Genomic DNA, 27,873 nt, shown 5'->3' with positions numbered 1-27,873 from the left:
GCAGTAACAATCTGTGGACCCATACACAAGGTTTATGCTAGTTTGTGTATTGATTATTAGCCAGATTGTTGGGTGTTTGGGAGCCTTCTTAGGGTAATGTCAGCCAAGACAGAAACAGAATTAGAGCATTTCACCCTAAATTAGACAAGATTCTCTTAGTTGCAAGTAACAGAAACCAATGCAGAACTGGCTTAGATCAAAAAAGAGAATTAATTGACACAAAAACTCCACGAAAGTTCTGAAACCAGATGTGGGAAGGGTAGGGTTTTGGGTGGCTTTCAGGAATAACTGAATTCAGCATTTGAACACTAGGAGGAGTCTCTGTCTGCCATCTTGTGACAATTTATCCCTTCACACGAAGAAAAGCTCCCTCTACCAGGAGAAAAACATGAAGAAAAAAAAAAAAAAAAAAAGCCCAGATAAAGAACAGACTTCCTCCCATCCTAGACTAATATAATTGGGGGCAAAAAGGGGGTACCATGATGATACACCTTAGATCCAGTGTCTTCTTTAACCAACCAATGTGGCTAAAGAAGCAGTGTCACGAAAGAAAACAACAGATCTGTAGGAGGTGAGCAAGAAGAGTTTACCCAGGGAAATCAGTGGTCAGACATCATGGAAGCTGAATAGTGCAGAAGCAAAGGGTGTCTGCTCTATCCTCTCTATAAAGGACAGAAAAAGAGAGGAAGGGCAGAGGCCTCTAAGCCACGGTCTTCAATTACTAACCTTAGGTCCTGAGTTCCAGTTTCTGTGGTCAAAACACAGTCTTTGGTATCTTCATATAATAAGTAAACTTTAAGCATTAAAAAAACTTTTGCATAGGGTTCCCTTTCCAGAATTGTCATTAAAAAGATGTTTTGACAACCCTGATTCACTACTTTCTGTTAATAGCACAATTATACATATAAGTACACTGATCATATTTAATATATAGTACTTTAGAAGTAGTTGGTTTATTCTTCACTTAACAAATACTGAGCAAATGTGTCAGGCACTGTATTAGGCATCAGGGCAAAGAGTGGAAAAGACACATTCCTGCTTTCATCAAGCTCACACTGCAGTGGGAGACAACGAGAAGTGAATAGGTCATGATAATTCAGTATGATACATGTTCTCTAGGGTTAGGTATAGGCTTTACTGGCACCTTACAGGAATAGCAATTAATGCTGGTTAGGGATGTAAGGGAGAATTTCCCAAAGGAAATGTTGATATCTAAGATGAAACTTTAAGAACAAATAGAAATTGGAGAGGATTAAGTGGTTGAGGAAAGTGTGACAACCAGAGTAAGAGCACGTGCAAAGGCTCTGGGATGACAGAAATCATGGCACATTTTAGAACTGAAAGTGGTTTTAATATAAGGCTGTAGTGTAGGAATGAATGAGCAGAATAGAGGGATTAGACTGTAGGGGCAATTTAAAGCCATATTGTAAGCCATATTAAGCAGTTGGCTTTTATCCTGAGGACAATGGGGAGCCAATGAAGAGCTTTAAACAAAGGAATAATATGACTGGTTTGCATTTTTAAAATGCAATACTGGCCATACTGCAAAGAATGAGTTGGAAGGGGTCAAAGCTTAGGAAGATATTGGTGTAATTTATGTAGGCAGTGATGTTAACATAAACTTGGTTAGTGTAGTAAGAATGAAAAGAAGCAGAAGGAACTGAGCATAATTAGAAGCTAGAATCAAAGGGGTTGATTGCAACTGAAGAAAGAAAGGGGAATAAATTAAGGATAACCCATAAAATTCTGGCTTGGTCCTCTGAGTGAATGAGGGTACAGTTTATTAAGATAAGGAATACAAGAAGAAAAGATTTGGGGACAAGTTAATAATATTGATTTGGGGTATCTGTGGGAAACCAAAGTGGAAATGCATTATATGCTGTTGTATAAATGGATCAAGACTTCAGTAAAGTGGTGTGGGCTGGAAGTAAATGTTACAAGTATTAATGGAAGTAACGGGAATGGATAAGATGGGTGGGAGAGTGTGTAATATGAGATGAAGAGTGCCAGGCAGAACCCTGAGGAACCCTAACATTAAGAACAGAGAATAAAGGAGCCAGCATTGGAGACCAAGAAGCAGCACCCTAAGAGGTAGGAGTAAACTCGAGAAAGGCAGCATCACAGAAACAAGGAAGAGAGACTTTCAAGGAGAAGAGAGAAGTCAAGTGTGGACTGCTCCAGAGAGGTCATAAAATAACCAAAAATTGTCCATTAGAATTGGTAGCAAGAATATTAGGGACCTTGGAAAGGACTATGTAGGGGAGGGAAGAGGACGGTGGTTTAAGCAAGATTGGGAATTAGAAATAAAAAGAGCAAATGCAAACATCTTTGAAAGAACTTTGTCTATAAAAAAAGATAGAGATGTGAGTATGGGAGGGGATTCAGGGTCAGTTTTTTTTTTTAAGAGCAGGGAAACTTGAATATATTTATGCTGTTAAAAGTATCAACAGCAGAAATTTTTTCTCATATGAGGCAGTAAATAAAGCTGTGAATTTGTGTACTAATCTTAATCAGTTCGTTCAATCCCTACATGTGTGTACACTTGTGTAAACACCATCTAGATCAAGGTGTAGAACATTTCCTGTACCCTAAAAAATCCTTGCATTGCTCTTCCCACTCAACGTCAACCCAAGAGGTAAATAACCACTATTCTGATCTGTCACCATAAATTAGTTTCGCCATTTCTTAAACTTCATATCAATGAATTCATACCGTGTATCTGTGAGATTCATCCATGTGTCGCATGTGGCAATTTTTTTTAATGTACTACAATTTATCTATTTTCCTATTGAATGACTTTGAGTTGTCTCCACTTTGGGGCTTTTTATGAATAAAGATGCTATTAATATTCTTGTATATGATTATTTGGTGGACATAAATTCTCATATCTTTTGGGTTAATACCTAGGAGTAAGATGCTGGATCATAGGATAGGCGTATATTTACTTTGAGTAAATAAAAAATATAGCCACAGTTTTTTTAAAGGGATACTACCAATTACACTCCCAATATCAATGTATGGAAATTCTTCTCACAAAAGCTTGCTATTGTCTTTCTTTTTAATTTTAGCCTTCTGGTGAGCAGACATTTTGAAAGTCAGGCCTTCTGAGATTATGTAGGCCACAGCTTCTCAGCTGACACTTATAAAAATTTCAAAGCTTTCTACCTTAAGCATTTTCCATTATTGGCTACTGTCCTTCAGTGAGCCAAATCTAATATTAAAAACATGTAAATAGAATTTAGATGTTTCATAAGAAAGAGATTATTTAATTCTTCTTTAAAGTTAGCTAAATTATAACATAATGATCAGGAAAATCCTGTCAGAAAGAATCTCACTCATAATTATGAAGATGTAGGAAATATTACCACCGATGTCCTAGTAATAATCAAGTGGCTTACATAATGACGGAAATTCTTCCTTGTTACATCTGTTCCAATTTATATTCTGTATAAGTAGTGAGTTTGGAGATAATGGCCATTTCCTCTTCTCATTATCACTGTAATGAACTATGTTTAAAATCCTCATTTACTATGATAAGAATTACAGACTCCAGTATTTTGAAGAATGCTAGTGAGTTTTGGGGGGGGGGGGGAAATAATAAAATAGAAGAAAATATTGGCATAAAATTGAATATTTGTTATTTTATAATTTGACTCACAGTCTTCCCCTCTCTTTACCGCAGTTTCTGTTTAATGCAATATCTGAAACTTGACAAAGAAAATAAATATGACACTCAAATAACATTATTTATATGCTATATTGTTGCATTAAATAAATATTTATGTTACTATTACACGCAAAGTTGGTGGTCAACACCATCGCCTAATAATTTATTTAATTCTCACAAGTGCCATTGTAAATCTACTTAGAAACATGTTCACACATTTTACCAAAATAAGATGAGTTACAGATTTAAGTGTAAAACCTGAAGTGACAAAAGTACTAGAAAGCAATAGGGATACATGCTTATATAATTGAGTTGATCAAAAACCTTAAAAATACTCTCAACTTTCTAAAAATGACACCAAAGCCAGTGACAATAAATAAAATGTTTGACACATTTGACTATATAAAAATTTAAAATTTCTATATGCAAGTAAAATAACACCACATAGAAACAGATCAATTCAGAATGTAAAATATTTTATTGGATGACTGACTTGGTCTCTTTAAAAAAGTTCATTTCATGGGGGAAAAAAGTCAAGGGACTGTTCTAGATGAAAAAGAGATGAAAAAGATTTAACCTTGTGTAAGCCTTGATTGATCCCTGGTCTTAAAAATTAAAAAAAAAAATTAAAAAAAAAAAAAGATACTTAGGGACTGAGAACATTTGAAAACATGTAAGATACTATTAGGAATGTTTTCTGTATTAATTATATAAGGTAGCTATAAATTAATTTATTTGTTTATTTGTAACTGAAGGACAAACACATTAAGAAAAATATTTTTACTAAATGTTTCAGAAAGAAGTTAACAACTTACTTTTAAAACTTTTACAAATTAATAAAAAAGACAAATGCTTCATGAATAAACAAAAGAGATGAAATCTCAAATCATGAAAGAAGAAATAAAATGATCAGAAAACATATGGCAAATTTTCCTAGCCGACTGGTAATCAAAGAAATGCAAATTAGATTGCCAAAGATTAAAAAAAGTTATGAAATCTACGTATTCTCAGAAATGGCTGGTAGAGGACATTAACTAATTTAAACCTGATGCACGATTATACTTTAAACTTGCTGGATGATTATTTAGCAACATTGATCAAAAACCTTAAAAATAATCTCAATTTTCATATGCCTATTGGTCATTTGTATGTCTTCTTTTGAGAAATGCCTCAACACCATTAGTTATCAACGAAATGCAAATTAAAACCACATGAGAAATAACCTCACACCTGGTAAGATGGCTCTTATAAAAAAGACAAAAGATAAGAAGTGTTGACAAGGAAGTGGAAAAAGGAAACCCTTATACATTGGTGGAAATGTAAATTAAGATAGCAGTTATGGAGAATAGTATGGAGGTTTCTCAAAAAGTTAAAAATAGAACTACCGTACGATCCAGCAATCCTACTTCTGGAAATAGTCCAAAAGAAATGAAATCGGTTTTTCAAAGAGACATCTGGACTCCCATGTTCATTGCAGCATTATTCACAATAGCCAAGATATGAAAACAACCTAACTGTCTACAGATGAATGAATGAATAAAGAAAATGAGGTAGATATATATACAATGGAAAGTTATTCAGTCTTAAAAAAAAAATCTTGCCATTTGCAACAACATGGATGAACCCAGACGACAGTATGCTACGTAAAATAAGCCAGATACAGAAAGACAAATATGGCATGATCTCACTTATAATAAGTGAAATCTAAAATATCTGAGTTTATAAGGGAAAATAAAATGGTAGTTACCAATGGCTGAGGAGTAAGGAAAATGAGGGGAATTGATCAAGGCACAAAGTTTTTAAGTTACACAGAATGAATAAATTCTGAAGATCCAGTAAATGGCATAGTTACTATAGTTAATAATACTGTATTGTATACTTGAAATATGAGCGTAGGTCTTAGGTATTCCCACCACACACATACAAATGGTAACTCTATGATTGTAGTATTCATTTTACAAATGTATACATATATCAAAACATCACATTGTATATCTTAAAATGTATAATTTTGTCATTTATACCTCTATAAATCTGTAAAAAACATTCCCACCTTTGATTCAGAAATTTCAATTATAATGATTATAGTAATAATAATCATGTGTTTTCCAAGGATTTGTGGATAAGTTTTCCTTAAAATGGAATTTTGTAGGTATACTAGCATGGAAAAGTGTTCACAATGCAGCATTATTTTAAAAGCAAGTTAAAAAATACTATTTATATAATCTCATTTATTCCAAACTTGTGGGTTCTATATATTCTCTTAGGAAAATATCTGAAAAATACAATAAAAATAAATTATTACTATGTGGAATTATGGGTGACTTTTTTTTTTTATCTTCCTTATTCTATTTTCTGAAGATTCTAAGATGAACATTTATTAATTTCTTATTATAGAAAAAATGTCAGCCTTAAAGAGAGTGATCTGTTAGGTAGCTTCTTTTTTGAGAAGAGTTCGTTTTGTGCTTCCTTGTGCCACATAGCAAAGTGTTCAGAACTGACTTAATTGTAGCTCCTGCTATATTTCTCTCTGATTTAAATCTACGTTGGGAAATATGAAGTACTTTCTCCATACATTATCTCCACAAAGCCCTATGAAGGCATTCAAAATAAGTCTGATCTCCTACTTTTATATGTAAACAAAGAGAAGGTCATAGTGATGACCTGGCTCCTTCTATTACAGAGGAGAATGGCAGTGAGCAGGGGAACCAGGGCCTCTGATGTTTCCCATGGACCCTCAGGAGTTATTTCCTACGCAGTTATCTTTGAAATTTATCATGCTAACAAAGCCAATTGTGACCGATTTGTTATTTTTAGGGACTGACTCATGAAACCAGTATGGTTATGCTGTTTACTGAATACCACCTTGAATAAAACCTAAATATTGCTTTTTAAGTGAATTTCAAAACAAAGTAATTTTATTTTTTTAGAAATAATTTCAGACTTATAAAAACACTGTAGAAATATAGTTTTAAGAATACCTGCATATCTATTATAATTATTTTATTCATTTGTTGTAAATATTTTATCCTATTTGCTTTATCATTTGATCTGTAAGTATCATTAAATATATGATTTTTTTCTGAATCATTCAAGGGTAAATTGCATATATCATAGCCCTTTATAACTAAATATTTTAGTGTATAGTTCCTAAAAAAAAAAAAGAGAGATATTGTCTTATATAAACATAGTACAGTTATCAAAATCATTAATGTACACCAAAACAATCATCTAATTTACTGTCTGTACTCCATATTTGTCAGTTGATCTAATACTGTCATTTATAGCATTTTTTCCCCTTTCCAGTATAGGCCCCATTCTAGGGCAGGTATTGTATTTAGTTGTTATTACTTTCAGCTCCCATTAATCTGGGATAGTTCTACAGAAGTTTCATTTTTTTTTTTTTATGATGCTTTTGAAGAATATAGCCTTCCCTCTTTGATAGAATGCATTGGTCTGCTTTGACTTCCATAACAAAGTACCGTAGAAAGAATGCTGAAACAACAGAAATTTATCTTCTCAGAGTTCTGGAGGCTGGAAGTCCAGGATTAAGATAACAAACAGTATGGTTGGGTTTTGTCGAAGACCTTTTTCCTGGCTTGCGTACATCTCCCTTCTCACTGTGTACTGAGAGAGGTGGGGAGAAAGAGAGAGAGAGAAAACAAGCTTTTGGGTGACTTTTCTCATAAAGACACTAATCTCATCCGAAGGCCTTGTCCTCTGGACCTCATCTAACCTTAATAATCTCCCAGGGGCCCCATCTTCAAACATCATCACATTGGGGGACAGGGTTTCAACATACAAATTTTGAGAGCACACAAACATTCAGTCTGTAACATAGAACATTCCTCATTTCGTAAAAACAAATGCACTTTAAAAAATTTTATTTTAATTAGTTTCAAGTATACAGTACATTGGTTAGACATCTATGTAGTTCATAAAATGATCCCCCCAATTGCTCCATCCCTGACCCTCTACCTAGACATCATATTATTGCTAATTGCATTCCCTCTGCCATGCTCCCCATCCCCATGACCAGGTATCAACTACTAATTTGTGCTTCTTTAACCCTTCACCCCATTCTTCCAGCCTCCCAACCGCCGCCCCACCCCCACCCCCGCCAGTTCGTCACTAAATTGTCCACTATATTTGCAAGTCAAAACAAATGCACTTTTAAACGTATTAAAACCAAGTGGCCTAAACCTATGAAATAGTATTTTCTAAAGCCATTAAATCAGAAAAAAATTATAGCAGCAGTTTCCCAAATTGAATGCTCACTGAACTGATATTTCATTTCACTGAAACCTCAGTCATTACCACCTAGTCTCTGTATTGGGCTTTCCATTTATGGGTCACCCTTGTTCAAAATGTGCCCTCTCTGTCAAGACAGTATTAAAACAGATAAAGATTACGCACTCCAGAAACATACAGTATCTTAAAGAGTTTTATGAGAGTCAGCCTATGTCAGAACCATAGAGTGTGCTTCAGTTCATTTTTAAACATCAAGTATTCAGAAAAAGTATTTCAGATCAGCACGCTTGGCTAATGAGACCAAAGGGATTTTTCCATGCAGCTTCTGATCTTTTTTAAGTCAGCATAGTACAGTATGTTTTTACTGTATTTTGTAGAAATATTGTATCTTCCCTTTTGTTATGTGCTAAGCAGTTACTAATATTGAATTAATTAGTCCATTACACATGAGCCTACTACCCTTTATAGTTAATCTAAAATCTTATACTTTTCACATTTTAAGGCAGTTTTTCCACTATTCCAGTTAGGTATCATCTGGTTCACATATAGTTTCTTTTAAAAATATATTTGTTAAACTGACATCTTCATATTAAGTTTACCAGTACACAAAACAGTACAAATTTGATCCTTCCTTATTAATTGGAATCTGGATATGTATCTTTGTCAAATAATTTTGAAAAAATTAAAGCATCTTTTCATCCCTTATCTACAGAAATCATTTTCCTCATTTTCAAGGTACATTCTAAAGTGAATTATCTCTAATACTCAATGTGCCTTTTAATGATCAGGAAATGTTGATAATGTGATCTAAGGCAAACAGTCTAGCAAAGTTTACCATTTAAATAACAGTTCCCAAAATACTAGTTTAAAATATACACACTAGGAATAATCTTATTTTTCTAATTTATTTACTTTTTTTCTTCTACCAATTCTGATTATTTCTTCCAAAGTAAGTGATATTTTCTAAATAGCTTTCTAAAATCTATCCAGTTTTTAAGACTGTATTAGCTATTTCTGATATTTTCTTGATTATTTAGCCTTTCAAATAGTATTTATGTTACTACATTCTAGGGGTTTCTTTTTCTTTGTTTTTGTTTTCCACTAATTTCTCAACAAAGCAGAATTTTCCTTTGCTTTGCAACAATTTTAGACTATATTGACCCGACATAAATGATATATCTTTATTTTTAATTTTTTTCTTCATGTGAAGCAGCTATTAGACCTGATTCAACATAATCTGGAATCAGAATTTCTTCTCTGTGCTCTGTATCAACTCCTATAACCTGGGTCTGAATTTAAATTGAGGGTTTTCTAGAATTTTGTGTTGCTTTTCTTTTCCTTCTATGGTGTCCATTGACCGTTTTCTCTGTTTGGAGGCTTTTGATTCTGTTTTTAAGTCATATGGTCATGGTATAGTTATAAATGCTCAGATAATCTGAAATCAGGATATTTTTACTTGGTCTCGTATCACCCAGGGAAATAAATGATTAGGATTTACCTTTTTCCTCCTTTACTGATGGATTCCATGGGAGATTCAGTGTCAGTATCAATTCATACCTGCAATCTAGAATACTTTAAGGATAGTTCTTACATTAATGAATCTCTGGTATTCTTGATTTGTAGCCTATATATCTTTGCTTTTGGGAGCTTTAGAGTTAATGTTACAGAATTCTTTCTTCTCGCTCCCTCCTTCCTTTTCTTCCTTCCTCCTTTTCATCCTCTCTTCCTCCCTCCCTCCCTTCCCTCCTTTCTTCCTTTTAAAATAACAGCCACCACAACATGCCTGTATTCATTGCTTAACGCAATAGAAAGAGCCTGGACCTTAGAGTCAGTGTTCCAATCCCAGGCTTAATAGCTCTGTTACCTCTCAAAAAGTAACCCAGCCTCGGTTTCTCCATCTTTAAAATGTTAATAATATCTGCATCAGAGTCTTGTGTCTCCTATTTCTGGAAATATACTAGATTAGATAATTCTAAAACATACAAGACTGGTAAGTTATATAAAATAGGACAAACACACTTTTAAATGTAGAAATGGGATACTCACATAAAGCCATGTTTGTTCCTTGTCCCTCCAGATCTGCTCTTTGCCCTTCTCCACCCTACGTCACCAGGCTCCCTTGTCCTCTAGCTTCTAACTGGGCTCAGTCAACAGGGAGCCCTGGCCAAAGTTTAGAGGGATGGGGAAGAGTGAGGTCAAGGTATTTATTCTCCTGTTTCCCTCCCTATGGGGCCTCTTTGAACTGGCTGTGTGTGATAACCACTGCTCGCTGTTCTACCCAAGGAGGCTTGCACTATACAACTCTTTCTCCTTTAAGGTTTCAACAGCCTCTCTCTCCTCTCATCACTTAGTGTCTAGGAGTGGTGACAGTGCCATGTGGTCAGCCTCAAGTTCTTTATGGTTCCCATTTGCCACCCATACCACAGTAATCAATCCCCATGTAAATAAATGCTCTTTGAATCATCCATTTGTTTTCTGTTGGGATTCTGATAAAAACCAAGACACTCAAAGGGTTGCATGCTTAGTGGAAAGGTAGACCAGGGGAAATGTACCACCAGCACAAGGAGATAACTAAGATGTTCACTTGACTCAGCCTCCTAAGAAATTATAACCATGCTTTATACTGCCATTGCAGTCCAAAAGCAATACTTCTCAGGAATCTACAGATGAAGTTCTGCTGATATAAGATCTCATACTTAAATCATAAAACACATAAGGAAAGAAACTACCAGAGGTGAGCATGAACGCACAATATAAATAGTAAGATTTAAGTCTCCAAGAGCTCTATAATGACTTAGAGTGCATTTTAAATTATTACAGACAAAAAAGGAAAATTTAAAACAACAACAACAAAAAAAGAGAATATGTAAAAAGACCAAGTATACTTGGAGAAGAACTCAGAGAAATTCTAGAAATTAAAAAATATAATCATTAAAATTAAAACCTAATGGATAGATTATATAAACAGCTAAAATAAACTGGAGAATAGATCTGAGAAAAATGCTGAGGATGCAACAGAGAAAAGTAAAAATATAAAAGAGGGATTAGGAAGATATGAACACTAGAATGAGAAGATCTAACATACTTGTAATAAGAGTTTCAAAAAGGGAAATATAATAGAATGATACCACAGGATACCAGGGAAAAAAGACGATCTTAAAAGCAACCAGAGAGAAAAGATATAACCTACAGAGAAACTACAATCAAAATGAAAGCAAGTTTCTTTACAACAAAAATTGAGCTCAGATGACAATGAAATAAAATGTGTAGCAGATAACAGGCTCTCAGTAAATGAATAATAAACCTTCCTATGCCTCTTAGTTGATTATTCCTTACAGATCGAATGAGCTCTTCATACTTTATACAAACACGTTTTTCTGTTTTACTCAATGCAATTCAGTGTTATCATTTTTCTCTTGTTTGAACAGTGGTTTAGTTTTTATATACTTGTACCTGTTAATCTTAACTAAAGTTGTTTTAACCTTCGGATGAGAAACTGTAAGTAAAAATGCAGAAAAATGTAATTTTTATTGAAAAATACAATGGGAAAATTTGTATAGAAGTTCTAGGAGATACAAATTAGAGGGAAATTAAGGAGTATATAAAGTTGGTAGTAACAATTGCCAGAAAAAAAAAAAAGAAAAATATTGCCTGGCTATCATCGATAAATCAAAAAACAACAAGTGTTGGTGAGTATGTAGAGAAAAGGGAACCCTCATACATTGTCGGTGGGATTACAAATTGGTATAGCCACTACGGAAAATAGTCTGGAGACAAAAACAGTCAAAAAATTAAAAATTGATCTACCTTTTGACCCAACAATTGCACTTCTGGATATATATTCAAAGAAAACTAAAACAATAATTTGTAAAGATCTGTGCACCCCTATGTTCATGGCAGCACTATTTACAATAGCCAAGACATGGAAGCAACCTAAATGCCCATCAACAGATGATCAGATAAAGAAGTTGTGGTTCATCTATACAATGGGATATTACTTAGCCATAAAAAATGAAATCCTACTATTTGCAACAACATGGATGGACCTAGAAGTTATCATGCTGAGTGAAATAAGTCAGACAGAGAAAAATAAATACCATATGATTTCATTTATATGTGGAATCTAAGGAACAAAAAGAACAAACTCATCAAAAACAGTCTCACAAATACGGAGGACAATCTGGTGATGGCCAAAGGGTAGTGGGGTTGGGAGCCTGGGAGAATGGGGTGAAAGGTTAAAGAAGTACAAGTCAGTAGTTGATACATTGTCATGGAGATGGGGAGCATGGCATAGGGAATGCAGCCAGCAGTAATGTAATAGCTAGGTGTAGAGCCAGAGGAGAGAAGGAGCAATTAGGGGGGATCATTTCATAAACTATATAAATGTCCAACCAATGTACTGTATACTTAAAACTAATAATAAAATAAAATGCTAAAAAAATATTGTCTGGGATTTATAGCAAAGACTTTTGCTGAAAATGGACAAAGAATATGGACACCTGACTGAAATAAGCAAACACGATGGAAAATATTCAGCTCTGTTAATAGTTGAAAATCATCTGGTAAAGCAATAAGTAGAATTTTACACATCCTAAATTAGCATAACGAAAAAAAATGGTTACATCCAATCCTGGCAATTCCGTGGTAAAACTGGCATACTTATATATTGTCAGAGGTGTAGACATTTACATTGCATAATTAAAATTAAAAATTCAGTTCCTTGGTCACATTAGCCTATTTCAAGTGCTCAAAAGCTACATGCTCAGCACGGAAGACTATTTCCATCATTGCAGGAAGTTCTGTTGACCAGCGCTACTCTAGAGGACAGACAGAAGAATTGATAAAGAGTTGAATGTGCACAACTTCCATTGTGCATGATGCTTCGAAGTGTTCTGCCATGGTTGTATCAATTGACCCTCCCATTGGCACATTGCTCTAGCTCCTTTTAAACAGTTGGTATTTTCCAGACTTTTATTTTTCTAATCTAATGGGTATGAAAAGATATATCTCACTCTCTGATTAAATTTGCATTTCCCTGATTACTGACAATGTTGGAGTATTTTTTCCTGTATTTATTAGCCTTTCATAATTCCTTTTCTGTGAGTTTCCTATTTGTTTTTTCCCAAATTACCATGTTGAAATTATTCAAAATGGGAAAATGTTTATGATAGAATGGTAAGTTAAGGAGAAGAAGAAGGAGGAGGAGAAGAAGGAGGAGAAGGAAGGGAGGGAAGGGGGAGAGGCGGGGGAGGGGATTGAAGGAGCGGGTAGACAATGATAAAATCGGCTTACAATGATTTTAATTGAGTATTAGTAAATATCCAGATGATTGAAATTTGGAAAATCTGCCACAAAAGTTAACTTAGATGCATCGAGATATGTGAGATTTAGGGGTAATTTACTTTTCATCTAAAAATGGTTTTAATGGTCATAATACTATTTCCTCATTTTGAAAGAGCAAACAAATATAATATTGCTTGATGTTTGAGAAAATTACCCTAAGACTTCCTACATGTCTTACTCTTTGTTTTCTAAGTATTCCTCCTGGCTCCATGTAGACTGAGTGATTATTTTTCTTTATCCCTGCTATTATTTTTATTTGACATTATTCCTTTCTGGTAGAACACTGTGTGCTTGACCTAAAAAAATTCTGTGTGTGCGTGTGCGTGCGTGTGTGTGTGTGTGTGTGTGTGTGTGTGTAAAAGCAAAGACAGAGTGGTGAGAGAAGAAAAACACTTTAGGATTTGTATCTCAGGATTTAGACATGTTTAAATTGCAGTAGAAACTACATTTCACAATTCATAGATGGAAATGATTTTGTATGTATATCTTTTCGAGACATCACACATTTATGTTTGGAAATGTAACTTAAGCACACACTAGTCTAAGCAGTCTACTTGGAAAATAAATGACACTGTTTAAAATATGGAACTGCACAGTTTAAAACAAAAATAAGACAGAAATGTAGTGTTAAAATTAAATAGAAATTAATTCCTTTTCACCTAAATCCTTGGGAGAAAACAGGCTGTATTCTTCATTTCACTGCAATGTTAGCAGCCACCAGGCATAACCTTCCACTTGTGAAATGTAGTTAAGTTCCCAGACATACTCAAGCAGATTTGTCCCCCGTCAGTCCTTTCTCTCTGTCTGTCAGCCAGGCTTCTTTCTATTATTTTTTTCATTTCCTGCCTGGATCACCTTTTCCAATTTCCCTGTTAGACTCTGCTGAACGAATGACTTCCACCCCTAGTACAAGCACTCTCTGCAGCAGGTCCAGGGAGCACAACCAGAATCCTTAACAAAAACAGACAGGAGCTGTTTTTATAGTTTTTCACTGAGACCGCAGGGCCCAGCGATGCTGCAGCCTCGAGTCTTTCAAGCAGTTTTCTTCAGCTGTAGGCGTCTGGGTTTCTGCTATGGATCTCTGGAATTTTAGTAGTGTGAGCCGTAACGTGCCTTTGTGCATTCTCTGCCTTTCCTGCTTGCTTCCCAACAAGTACCCCTGTACATGATTTGTTTGGAGCAGAAGGCAGAGAGCCTCCGAGTTTATCATTCTTGCCCTTGCCCAGAACAGTGCCACTTTCCAGCCATCTCACCATTTGGGGCTGCGTGTTAACATGTACTAATTTGTAAAGTAAGTGTTGCTGTATTTCTTTTGATTTGCAATAAGATGTCAGTTCATATTAAGAGTGTTGCAATATGAGTTCAAGGACAGGAAATGAAAGAAGGCCAAAACAAAGCAAAACTTTTAAAACAAGACGTTTTTAAAATTAGGATGAAATCTTGCCCAGTAAAACCTGGAGTGCAAACCAAATAGGATTTACAACTTGAATGCACACCCTCTAGGAGGCCTCTCAGAAGAATCTGCCAAGCAATGCTTGGCTTCTCAGGGGTGCCTGTCATGTGGGATGCCATATCACCGTGGTCTTGGAGCCTCCCAGGGTCTCTGCCATCTGCTAAGTTTGAGCTAAGGTATGGGTTTGGATCTACTTGCTAAGATTTCTCTAATGTGTATCCTGAATGTCATCTGAAAACATTTTTCTCTCCATGTGCATGAAATGTACTTGGATGTTTACTGGAGCTACTTTTTTGCTTAACGGAATTAGCTCTGTGGTTATGTGATGATTGGGGGCACTCCGTAGGGTCATCTACTTTAAATGTCAGCCCTACCACTGGCATGCTGACATTATTGCTTCTTTTCTTTGGATGCTAGAAGCCTTCCCTAAGGGGTATGGCTGTAATAGGCTAACCCACTGCTTCTCAAAGTGTGGTTCCCGGATCAGCTGGGAACTTATTAGAAATCAAGTGATCAGGCCCCCGCCCAGACTCAGTGAATTGGAAACTCGAGAGACAGATGCCAGTGTTCTGTGGTTTAACATGCCTTTCCAGTGATTCTAATGCACATTAAAGTTTAAGGACCTCCAATGAAAGCCTGTAAGCTTCAAAGTGATGTGCAAGATGATCTAAAAGAAAATATTATAACTTTATATTTTATAGTCTCCTTTTCTAATTTCTATTTTTGTACATTTTTAATATACTCGATATGTTAGTATCATTGTATAAAAAACATATCAACAAATGTCATATATTAGGGGTGCATGTTTAATTTTTTTATTGATAGGAATGAATGATATACAAAATTTCAAGCCTATTTGTCTAAGTATAACATGTAAGAACTCTTATGCTCTAAATCCAATGGAGCCATTCACCGTATCTGCATTAATATATTTATCTCACTGCTGACTTCAAATATGCTTTGCAAATAATTTATAGTGTTTGTTCAGGCAACTCTCACATTCCCGGTAAAAGGAGGTCCCTGCACTGCATCCTGGATGTTTTTGCCTCTTCTTGGGCAAAAGACAAAATAATAATGGCCATAAACAGCACCAATGGCACCTTCCCTCTTCCCCCTCAGTACACTCATTTTTGTGCATGAAGGAAAAAAGTCAGAAAGCTAAAAGAAGGTTCTATGCCCAATCCGTGCCATGCTCCTTCCCATTCTCATCTCTGTGATCGGGGGATCTCTGAGGAGTTAGGTGGCAATTTCCTCCACTCTCCCACATATCCCAGTTTATACTAGTCTTGTGCACCTCCTGCATTATATACGTATGCTCCCTTTGTGTTAAGCATTTATTTCCCTGAGGTAAGCAGAAAATATCATTGTACACTTATTATAAATGGAAAAACAGAAACTAAGAGTAGGGCTGACTTGTAAACCATAATGCTTTAGGGCCTCAACAAAGAAAAAGCAGGAAAAAAAATATTATTTCATTCCTAGCACAGCATTTTGCATAAAGTATACTCTCAATAACTGTGCATGGGATGAATGAACAGACATACAAATATGCTGCAGCTCCTGAGCACTTAGTTCTGGTAATATTATGCAGCAATTAAAAACATAAATATAGGTTTAAGGCTTATCATTCTGCTTATATTTCTATGACTTTGAGCAAGTTCCATAACCTCTCTCAAGCCTCATTTCCTTCCATCTGTAAATTAAGGATGAGGACAGTAACTACTTCATAGAGTCATTGTGAGAATTAAATGAGATGTAAGTGCTTAGCGTGGTATCTGGCACGTAGCAAATTCTCAGTAAACATTAGATATGCTGCATTTTTGCTACTGCTGAATTGAATGCCAAAAAACAATAAAGCATGTTTTTACCCCTTTGTCAGTAAACTTATTAACCTTTTTTGTCCCCCTAGCTAAGGGCTAGCAATCTTACATAATTTATGCTGTAATGCCTCTATTGAAGAGACTTGACCTAAACATTTGCTAATCATTATCTCCTCCTGCCCATATGTCTGTCTGCTCGGAAGAGCTATTTTTGTTCTTGAGGTAACTGTTGGCGGAGGTGCAGTCTTTTCATTTTGTTTCACCTAATGGTGCATTATACCTCCTTATTAAGAAAGAAAAAAAATTATATGTAGATCTCCACAGTGGAGCCATTTACTTGAAAACTTGATGGCAGTAAAATGATACCACTTCAAGGAAAGAATAAGAGACTGCAAGTTCTCTATCACTGTTGAGAAAAATTAATTTGTCTTAGAGGAGTCTTTACAATATTATCATCAAATAAAAACACCATAGGAGAATAATGGACATTTCTATGAACTCTTAAAAAAGACAACAGGAAAAGTAATGCTTTCTTTCTTTTCTCTTCCAAATTGTGATAGCAGAAAATCAACATATATCATTTGAACTAATAATTAAATAGGAAGAAAGCCTATAACAAAGGTATAAGGATATCTAGATGCATTGTGCAGAATTGCCTCCCTGAAACACTTTCCCCATTCATTTGTGCTTGTTATGACCTATAATTCTCATATATTATTTCACTTAAATCTTTTCATTCATACTATGAAGTAGGTATTTGAGGCACTGAGAGGTTAAGGAATTTGCCCAAGGCCACACGTTTTGAAATCAAGATATAGTAAACCTAGAACTGTTTGACTCCAGACCACTGATGCTTCATTCTAGAGGCTGAAAGGTGGCCTCTATGTTAATATTGTTTCCTTCTTTAAGAAAACGTGAACTACTGCAGGAAAGGGGACCCTCCTCCTGCAGTCAGATTCCTGTTGCTTCCTTTCACTGTCTTGACCACTCTGAAGTCACCAGCATGGTTAGCCTTGAACGTTCAGTTTGATTCACTTCAACAAGCATGGATTGAGAGCCTTTGATGAGCCAGAAACTATGCTAAGTGTTTGGGAAACAAAAATAATGCTCTTGGGAGTATTAATCTGGAACGAAATATATCAAAACTTAACGATGGATACTTCTGGTATTAGTATAAGTAATCCTTTCCTCTTTTTATTTACCTGCATAAAATGTCTCTTAATATGTTTTACTTAAAGGAAAAAAAAAAAAAGGACTGCAGGAAAAGAAACTCTTAAGAAACCCATCTCTAATAGTGACATGGAGCAGTCGATGGCAGAACCAGCACTGTAACCGTAGCCTTCCAACTTCTCACTTCATGTAGGCACTAAATTTTAAAGCCACTTTGGGGAATCGTTCAGTTGAGAACCTACTATGTACCAGACAATCTGTTAAGTGTTTCAGGTTATAGAGATAAATAAGGTAAATCTTCTAGCCTTGAGAAATTTATAGTTTAGTGAAAAAACTCATGGTAGGATGTAATATTTTCCATGTATATAGATACTGGTTTGTTCTATAAGCATAAAGCTTTTGCCTTTTTGCAGAAAATAGCTCTTACATCTGTCTAGAAATGCATATTTCCATATTGACATGAAGTGTCATCTTTTGGGTTTTGTAGACAATACAAATTATCATTGCATGGCAATAGAAAGGCAGAAAAACACTACAGAATCCTATTAGATATAATATTTAAAGAACCTCTAGTGTTGGGTAGAAGTCTGAAGCCGAAAAAGTAAACTGAAAAATGCTAAAAAAAAAGTTCTGACTCTTCTCTAAATCCTTCTTATAAACTAAAGAATGAACCAGAAAACTGAACTGGCAGCACTGAAGCTCTCTGGTGCATAGTAAAAGTTCTATGTATTTTATTGTTGTTATTAATATGCAAAGAGATGCCATTTTTCTACTCTACTCTTAAGCCCTCCCCAAAATACTGTTATGAGTCTTAAAAATAGAATTTCAGGCTTGTACAGGCTGCATTTTGGACTCACATGGTCTTTTGTCACGCTTTGGGTCACTGCTCTAGATAAACAGCCTCTCATGTAAGAGGAGGCCGTTGGCATTGTCGACCATAATGTGTTTGACAGTTAGTCATTCTACAACTATACAACGGACATGTCATAATTAACTTTTAAAGTATTGATGAACATTTGTGCTATTAGAGTTAAATGAGATGGAATTTTTTTTTTAATCAAAAACTCTCTTTGGGGTTAATTGAATGTGTTTGATTTGGTCAGCCCAGTTATCTCAGGTTGTTTTAAAACTGTCATTGTTTTGGCAATGTTGATGAAGCCTATAGCTTTAGCTAAAGAGACATACAGCATCACCTAACTTAATGACATAATTAATAACGAAGGGCTAAATACCAGTTCAATACAGTGAACCCTAAAATCCCAGTGGACAAAAGCAGGAATGAGCTGTATGTTGCAATTAATGACCCAGACTTTGACTATAACGATAATAAATGAGTTGAATTCTTTCCTGTGTATCACATGATAATTGAAAGATAATTGGCCTTTAAAGATCACTGGTATCAGGTACAAATAGTAGCATCAGAGGCTGAAAATCTTGATTTTAAATGCAAAAATAATTTTCCATATTAAAATGTGGAAACAGATATATGCTTCTGTAATATAAATATACACCTACATATATATTTAAACATAGATTGATCCTAGCTATAGTCAGTGGGAAAGGGCTGTGTTCTTGCCACATAACCCATGGTGGTGCTGACCGTTATCCCAGTGGATATTCAAGAACCCAAGACTCAGACTCTATCGGCTGCAGGCCTCTCTCTGCTAGCTGTGAGAATCACAGCCCCTGGTAGACCAGGACCTAATGAGCTGTTTGCAAATCCCATATGACTCCTAACAGAAGACCATAAAGAGAAAAACAGAGAATCAGAGAGAAAAGTGGAAAGGCCAAAAGACTCTCAAGCCAAAAAGGATAGAAGGATGAAGGAAGAGGCCAAATCAGAGTAAGAAAGATAATTTATTTTGGAAATTGAAGAAATAGTGCCTTGTAGGTAAATGTTAGTTATTTCTTAATTGATACGCATGAGATTCAAGTATCAAGAAAAAGAAGTCCATTAACATTTCGAACCTCAAATGCCCTGAGAAATTCCCAGAAAAGTCTCCTCAAAATTGCCACAAAAGTCATCACTGATTCCTAGCTCTCCCCAGTAATGTCTTAAGCAGTAACTTTTAGATAAATTAAAGATGTTTTACATTCAGTTGTAATATATTTAATCTTATTTCATTGTAAATATCATCATGTTAGGAAACTAATGGCTATTGATTTTTTTAAAGTGTCTAAATCTGTTTAAATATCGCTTTTACTTTTTAAATGGAAAAAAAAATGAATACAGTGCTTGGTAATGCTACCCATTATTTAGCAATTCTCCCAACTGTGTCATGGGGACACGCCAAAGTCCTCCCAGAGGGCAAAACAAAAGTAATCGGGAGACGTGGGCCATTAATAGCCCTAAATCATAGAAGGTGCTGGCCCCTCTGAGCCCAGTTACTTTGCATATAGCTGCCGAAGGAGCGACTAAAAGATAATTCAGTTGCACTTCAGGTTTCACTTCCCCTGTTAAAAGTTGTTTCCTTTCTGACTGAACCCGGATAGCTCCAGGGCAGAGTTTGATCCTGACTGGTGTTCAGTGCTGAGGAAGTCACGGGGCCCTGTTCCCATGAAAGGACATGCTGTGAAATGAGGGGAATCACTGCAATTACTTCTTTAAAGTCTCCTGGGAAAACTGAACTTTCTATGACTCTCTGTGAAGAAAATACAGGAGGTTTCTACCTAAAACACAAGTTTTATAAAAACTCACTAGAAAAAGATTAGGAGAAAAATGGAGATAATAGGGAAACTCAACTATTATATCTATAGGTACCTTGAAAAATGTCTTGTTTCTGATTCTTCTGATAACTGGGCTTTTCTTTATATTGCAGTGCTTACTTATTTTGGTGTAAAATAGTTTCATTTAGTAGGTACCTGGCATCTGTTCTGTGTTTATGAACTCGGACAGACCCCGTAACTGCCTTTAAGAATTTGAAGACCAAAATAATAACTGGGTCACATACACACAGACACACACACACATATTTGTGCCCTCCCATCCTCTGTCTGTTGTTTATGTATATTCATGGGACTACCTTGAGATGTCTTCTTTGAGGAAACCATATGAAGGCTGGACTCTGAAGCTGTTGCTGAATTTGACACAGAATAAGGGTATATCCTTCTAAGTGGAATCATCTGAGAGGAAACCATTAGAGGTATTAGAAGATATGTCCTGGAGATCAAACTCCTTGGGTAAATCATTTAATCCCTTTCCTCCCTAGATATTTGCTCTAAAAAAGAAAACAAACACTATCATCCCCTTCCTTCATCCCGTTTGGCTTCTTGAATCCTTCCTTGCCATTTGGCTTAATAGCCAGCAACAGAGCTGGTTGTGAAAAGATAAACTTGGATACATTTGTTGCAACAGGAGTTCTGGTTTCCATCTCTGCTAGCTGACAAACCCCAAGTGTTTATGTCATCACTAAAGTCTGTGAAATGCTGAGTGGTTGTCAATGGGGTCACACCTATTTTTCTCACCCTAATGGCATGTATATTTAACTGAAGTCCATATTTGGGAGCTATTAGCAGATAAAAAAAAAGATGTTATAGAATAGCAGATAACTTTTAAAACTAAAGACTCTATGGCAAGCATAAGGCTAAGTAAACACAAATTTCATGTGTTAAGATGGATTTCAGCCAACCTCTAACAGTACTTCACAGTTTTTACTTGTTTTCCCACACATGATCTCATTTGATCCTTGCAACAACCTTGAGATACTTCAGTCACAAGTAGTTGTTATTTCTACTTCATAGCTGAGGAAACTGAGTCCCAGAAAAGTTACGGTAGTTTGCCTAAAATCACAATTCTAAGCAGCAGAGTCTGTATAGAGCTAAGTTTTATAACTCCAGACCCATTTTCTTTTTATCATGTGTTGCTGCTTTCAACTAAATATATAAGCCATTACATTAGGGACAGAGTTTCAAAACAACAAGCATTTTGCTGGTTTTTAAAAGCTATTAGCAGCCGCGCAGACACCAAAGTCTAGAGCAGACAGACACAGGGCCAAGGTATTTGTAACTTAAATCTCCAGTGTGTTCACTCTTGAACTTGACCTTGTTGAAGTTCATTTTATTGGTGTTTTCCTATTAATAATAAGGCTTTCAAAATGGTCAGTTTAGTTCTTGACTTACATACAATGGAGAAATAATCACAACATAGTCACTAATTTGTAAAATTTCTTTGACCAAATTGAATGAGAATCACTTCAGGGGTAAGTCTCATAGTCCTAAACTTTGATTAAAAAGTGTGGATCATTTTAGAGTAAGCATAACTAATACATGATAAAGTCACCTCCAAGTCGAGTTGCTTTCAGACTTGGAGGAGGTTCATAGGTCTAATTTTATTTTAATGTAAAGGTTTTCTCAGGCTTTATAATTTATCCTTAGGAAGTTTTAAGCTTTTAAATTGCTGGGGTTTTTTTTTTTGGCTTTTCCTCTATTCTTCATGCTCTATGAAAACAACCTGAATGTTCTTAATGCTTTTCAGTCTACTACTTATCAAATGATATACATTATAACCCTTTTGACAATTTGTCTCTTAATGAACTTTTAGTAATTAGTAGCTGTAATACAGCTTAGTGCTCTAAAGTGGGAGAAATAACATGTATAAGTCTCCAGGGTAGTGTAACCTCGTCACAGCATCATGAAACACTGACATGAAAGATAACTTTTCTACTGCTCTTTAACTAGTTCCTTTCTTTCTCTGTACTTTAATTTTCCAAGATATCAAGGGATAATCTATGAGTATACATATGAATTATTTAAGCAGAAAATTTGTAATGCAACTTTAGCATCAATTAATTTCTGTTTGGAAGATTGTATTTCTGGTGTTACCTATTTAGTTTTTACCCATAACACTCAGAAAGGGTGGAATGGTTTCACAGTTTCTAGAATCTCCATCGATTACAGAGGCATTAGGGAGATGGCACCCAAAGAAGTGTTATGAATCAGGCATTTTAATCTGTTTTGACTTGTCTTGTTACAGAAACTTGTAAAACGTTGCTTTATCTCTCTCTGTTTAGCTATAAAATAATAAACAAAATATACTGACTCTTAAGATATGTTAACATGGCAGTCATTTCTTTAAATTACATAAAATGTCATCTATATATGAGGTTTGCATCTTTTGAGAACTAAGCCACTAGGCACATACATCGTACTTCTGAAAATAAGGCTACTCTATGGCTTGGAAGGATACTGCACTAGCTAACTGTTCTACTCATCAAATATACAATACACACAACAGATTCATTATAGGGTTTTTAAATAATCTGCACATGAGCCACCAGGGCAAATGTCATGCGTAGGTGAAAATAGGCAGCTGGGATTGGAGTGATGAAGCGGCACAAAAAAGGTATGCCTGCCTTAGAATATTTTCCCTCTAGCCTACCTTTGGATTAAGATGCTATCTTCAAATTTTTCTATCAAAAGCAATGTATTACTAAGTAATATCCCAGGATGACTTTTTGTTGCATGAACCATTAATGTTCATTATTCCTTCAGAGTCTAGCAGAGCCATGAGGGGATGGGGCACAGTCAGAGACATTATAAAAGGCTGAGGTGATATGAAATAATGAGACGTTGTGTATGCATGGTGGAGGGGGTGTAGAGAAATTCCAGGTATCAGGAGGACAGCGCGAGGGTGGAAGGCACCTGTGGGGAGAAGCTCTGAAAGAAAATCTGGGACTATTGCCAAATATTGGCTCCCAATGTTGGCCTAGGGCTGGACCTGCGAGACACAAATGAGAAAACAATGTAGTTTTATATTTCAAGTAAAGCCACATTTTGTACATAGCTCTTTTGAGTCACTTTGCTCTTTCTGACATAAGAAAGACATAGGATGACTGTGCAGACATCACCGGTACTGAAGCAAAGGATTTTGCATTTTCTTGTGTTATATAAGCCAGACAGGCAAACTCTGGCTCATCTGCTAAATAAGTACTGAAAATGAAAGCTATCATTATAAAATGCTGTGCAATACAAATTCTTTTTACTGTGATTCCAGAACTTAAACAATTTTTACATCATTTTTTCCTGATAATTACCTCTGATATTTTGCCACTGACCTACTTTACAAAGGAATCAAAACCAGACTTCATCGCATTTTAAATGAATGAGAATGAAAGTAAAGATAGGACAATGGACAAGGATTCTCTTTTTCTTCCATTTCTAATCTATCTCTAAACTTTTGTTTAGTTTGCTTTATTCAACACATGCTAATTTCAATGTATATAAAGGAGTTTGATGGACAAGTAACTTCTCTCTTAATCAAAAAAGAAAAGTGATCATTCCATGTTTTATTATATTCATATTTATATTTATATACTTTATTATATTTAATAGAGAAAGGCTTAAAGACTTTAGAAAAATTTTCGAAACATAAGTTCAGTGTTTATTTATCTTTACATTGTTAAGCAAAAGTATTAGAATTTTATTATTGTTTCTTTTCTCATAAAAATTTAATTTTTTTCATTAAGAACATTTGGCCTCTCATAAATTAACCATAGGAAACAATTAAGGAATATCCTTTAGATTGAGACAAAAGTCCTTAATAAAAAAAAAATTTGTATTTTGGCTCTCTAAACATATTATGCTGGGGTCTCAATATTAAAGAGCCATCTTGCAATGGCAATTGAAAAGCTCTTCATTCATTTCTCTAAAAAATAAGAGTTTTTAATCTCTTCTTGCAGGCAAGGACATTTTTATGGTTTAAATATATTTTGGAATTTGTTCCAACAGTTAAATTGAAAAAGTCCGATATTTTCAATTACTTAAAACATTTATGACTGTAAGCTCCCAGCAGAAATCTGCTGTTGAAGGGGGAAAAAAAATTAAGAGCTATTAGTCAGAAAGACACTTATGTAAGAAATGACATTGGTCATTGGTTTGAAAGCAGGAAGTCCTATATTTTAGACTCAAAGCTTTAGAAAGCTTTATTGAGCATTTTCCCTCACAGAGCTAAGGCAAATGGTCGATGAGTAAAATCCTGAGTATATTCACAGCTTTTCTCTTTCATTCTGTTACAGCCCGGAAGATGGTGAGATCCATCCAGAAATCTGTCGGCTTTATATCCAGCTCCAGTGTTGCTTAGAAATGTACACAACAGAGATGCTAAAATCCATATGTCTCCTGGGGTCTCTTCAGTTTCATCGAAAAGGTATCTGTATATATTTAATATACTGTCACAATCACTGAGGAATGTTAAGCAAAAGCTCATCTTTTGCAAAGTACCTATATGTACTATATGTCTATCTACACACAATCAGAATTGATGTAAACATCCAGGAAGTGTTTGATATAAATTAATAAAAGTCAATATCTGTACTAAGTGCCTAAGAACATTGATCACCTCAAACAGAAATTATGGTAGAGAGAGTGCTCAATTTATTATCTTACCACTTATGAACATGACTTTGATTAGAATAAGCATAGGCATCAAAAATATATAATGATCTTACGAGGCTAATAAATGCTATCCAAGGTTGCTGCTGTTTCTCTAAAATGAATTAGCTTGCAAGAAGACAAATTACATATTATATTCCAAAGATCTAAAAATAGAGGAGACGCAACAAACAATAGGGAGGCATCTTAGTAACAGAAAAATCTCATAAACAGGCTTAAACTATAAAGGGAGTATATTAGCTGAGATGACTAAAGCCAGTGGCAGTGGCTTCTGTGTGATTTGATCAGACTGCTGACTCCCATTCTCGGTGATATTGGGTATCGGCTGTACACTCAGGCTGCCTTCGCCTACATTAGCAAACTGATTGTAATATTTCCAGTCATCACATCTGCATACCACAGGATCCATAAAAAGCTAGAACGCCTCCTCATTACAGACTAGCAAACATCCTGAACTTCATTCTGATTGGATGAGTTCAGATCATGGGTCTACACTTGAACCAATGACTGTAGCCAGAGGGATGGAATTAGGCGACTAGTTTAGACAATCAAGGTCCATTCCTGGAACTAGGAGAGGGTCAACCCACTCAACCAGTGGCTATTACATGGTGGGAGAGGGTGGAATGGAGTGGATGCTGGGAGGAAGCCGAAAGTTTCCACTACTAGAGAATTCAACCTATGTTTTCTTTAATTCATTGAACAATAATGGAACCTCCTGAATGCGCACATTTTGTGCTTGAGCTCAGGAGAATCCTTACCTATGATTTTAAATTCAGAAATAGAAAAGATCAGTAAACTAATACTCAGGGAAAATCTTGTAGAAAGGGTGGGACTTGAGCTGGGTTGTGAAGATAGGGTTCCCGTAAAGAAAGACATTTCAGGTGAGGAAACAGAGATTTTAAATCAAATGAGCATGCAGTTTGGAGGGAAATAAATGATACTTATAAAAATCAAATCTTGTATACACACATACATATGCACATAGCAGGACTAAAAACAATATTATGCCATGCTGCTCCAAAGAGAAGAGAATGTTTTCTTGATACATGAATATTATTTTCCTTTGCATTCTAAGGTTGAATTTTTAAGTTTTTTTAAATCTTTATTTCTGTTAATACAAGTGAACATATTTAGAGAGATTAGCTCCTTGACACTCCTGAAGCCTGACCAGATAATTGTGTATCAGACATAATAATGACATCCTAACAGGTTGTCATGGCCCAGTGTCTTTACTTGTCCTCTTGCTCACTTGCTCACTCGTGCACACATTCACACATAAACACACAGAGTAGAATTTTCATACTTTTTAATCATGGTTGAATAGACTAGTTATGGATATTTTTGTCTCAGGTCTGCATTGACTACATCTGCAGTATTTCATGCCCATGTTGCTACTAGAATCTCCCTTGTTGATGACATGTCCTTAATGTTCAGTGACCTCCACTCCAGTTCTGACTCCTCCATTTGCCACCTGGTCTCCTTCTGCTGTCCACAACTACTTTTTATCTTTTCACAACTGACTTTTGAAAAAAAAAAAAAAAAACAACTCTTCTCTGCTAGCTCTGTTTAAAAGTAAAAGGTTTCTCTCATTCAGATTTCCTCATTATATTTGGTCTTGAGCACACAAATAAAAAACACATCATGTCTTAACTGATCAGCTCATTTGGTCTTCACAATCTCTGATCTACTTCCTTCCCTTCTTTTTTTTAAAAAAAAAAAAAATAATAAATCTCTGCTCCCTGCTCTAGTGCCTAACCTATGTACAACTCTAAAAAGAATATACTTGATAACATCTTTGATTTCTCCCTCATGTAGAATTAAATCTCCACTTGGATTTCTAGTTTATTCTTCCGAAGTCATTATTGCTTAAAGTGTAATCCTTAGAAAATATGCTTCGAAAATATCCAGGATGCTGAATAAACATGCAAACTCCTATCACTGTCCAGGACCCACAGGGCATTCCAGGTGATTCTGAAACACAATTAGAACTATTGCTCTACCCTTTGAAACAAAAGCAAAACCACTCCACTATATAAATAAAAATTAAAACTCCCAAGCTCTTCCCTTGTCATTTTCTATTCACCTAAGTAGATGTTTTTGTTTTATGCTTTCTTCTTTATCCCCCAAGCTGATGAAAAGCAAATACAAAAGTGGTAGGTACTTCTGATGAGCATGAGCTGTGTGTGATAGCTCATGTAGCCTGTTTTTTCCATAAACCACTGAAATAAGGCTGTGGTTCTTAAAATGTAGTCTCTGAACTAGCATTGTCAGATCAGCATCACTTGTTAAAACTTCATATTCTTGGGTCCCGCACCAGACCTATTAAATCAGAAATGTCTTTAAATTTATTTTTTTGATGTTGGAAAAAATTTTAAAAACATTATATTGGGATACTTCCTTATCTAAATATATTTATAACCTGATTGCCATCTGTAATCAGTAATTTTTTTACTTAAAAAAAATATATGTACATACCATCTACTTCTAGAAAATCTCTTGTGATTCTAGACTGCCCATCTAAGAGGTAAATATCATGTAAATATCATATAAATTTCTGTCTTTCTTTGGGTACCAGTAGTTAAGGTAATGAGGAGGAGACTTCCTTTTTGGTGAGAAATTCTCAAACCAGGAGTAAAGAAAATAATAGTATTTAGGGTTAAAAAACTATACTGAAGACAGAAATAAGTCACTAGCAGTAAGCACCAAGAATAATATCATTAAACCAAAGAATATAAAGCACTAGAAAACAGGTGCATGAAAACACTTGAAGATTTTCCTGG

The 27,873-nt window shown here is 35.3% G+C and overlaps 1 protein-coding gene and 1 long non-coding RNA gene across 3 annotated transcripts in view; one reads left to right on the top strand and one right to left on the bottom strand.

Moving 5' to 3' along the window:
- Positions 1-21,013, bottom strand: part of LOC107499403 — a 109,665-nt gene extending 88,652 nt beyond the window's left edge. The window contains exon 1 of the long non-coding RNA XR_001594243.2: positions 20,728-21,013. This is a non-coding gene — a long non-coding RNA (uncharacterized LOC107499403). The remainder of the gene's footprint in view (positions 1-20,727) is intronic.
- The window catches only part of LOC107499402 (regulator of G protein signaling 7 binding protein), a 93,759-nt gene that overhangs the window by 31,796 nt on the left and 34,090 nt on the right, over positions 1-27,873 (top strand). For both annotated transcript variants that reach the window (XM_016123526.2, XM_016123525.2), the window contains exon 3: positions 24,718-24,848. In XM_016123526.2, coding sequence (XP_015979012.1) covers positions 24,718-24,848 — 131 coding nt within the window. The remainder of the gene's footprint in view (positions 1-24,717; positions 24,849-27,873) is intronic.

The sequence above is a fragment of the Rousettus aegyptiacus genome, unplaced genomic scaffold (genome assembly GCF_014176215.1).
Source record: "Rousettus aegyptiacus isolate mRouAeg1 unplaced genomic scaffold, mRouAeg1.p scaffold_m13_p_8, whole genome shotgun sequence".
NCBI lineage: Eukaryota > Metazoa > Chordata > Mammalia > Chiroptera > Pteropodidae > Rousettus > Rousettus aegyptiacus.
This window is presented reverse-complemented; position numbering and strand designations above follow the sequence as displayed.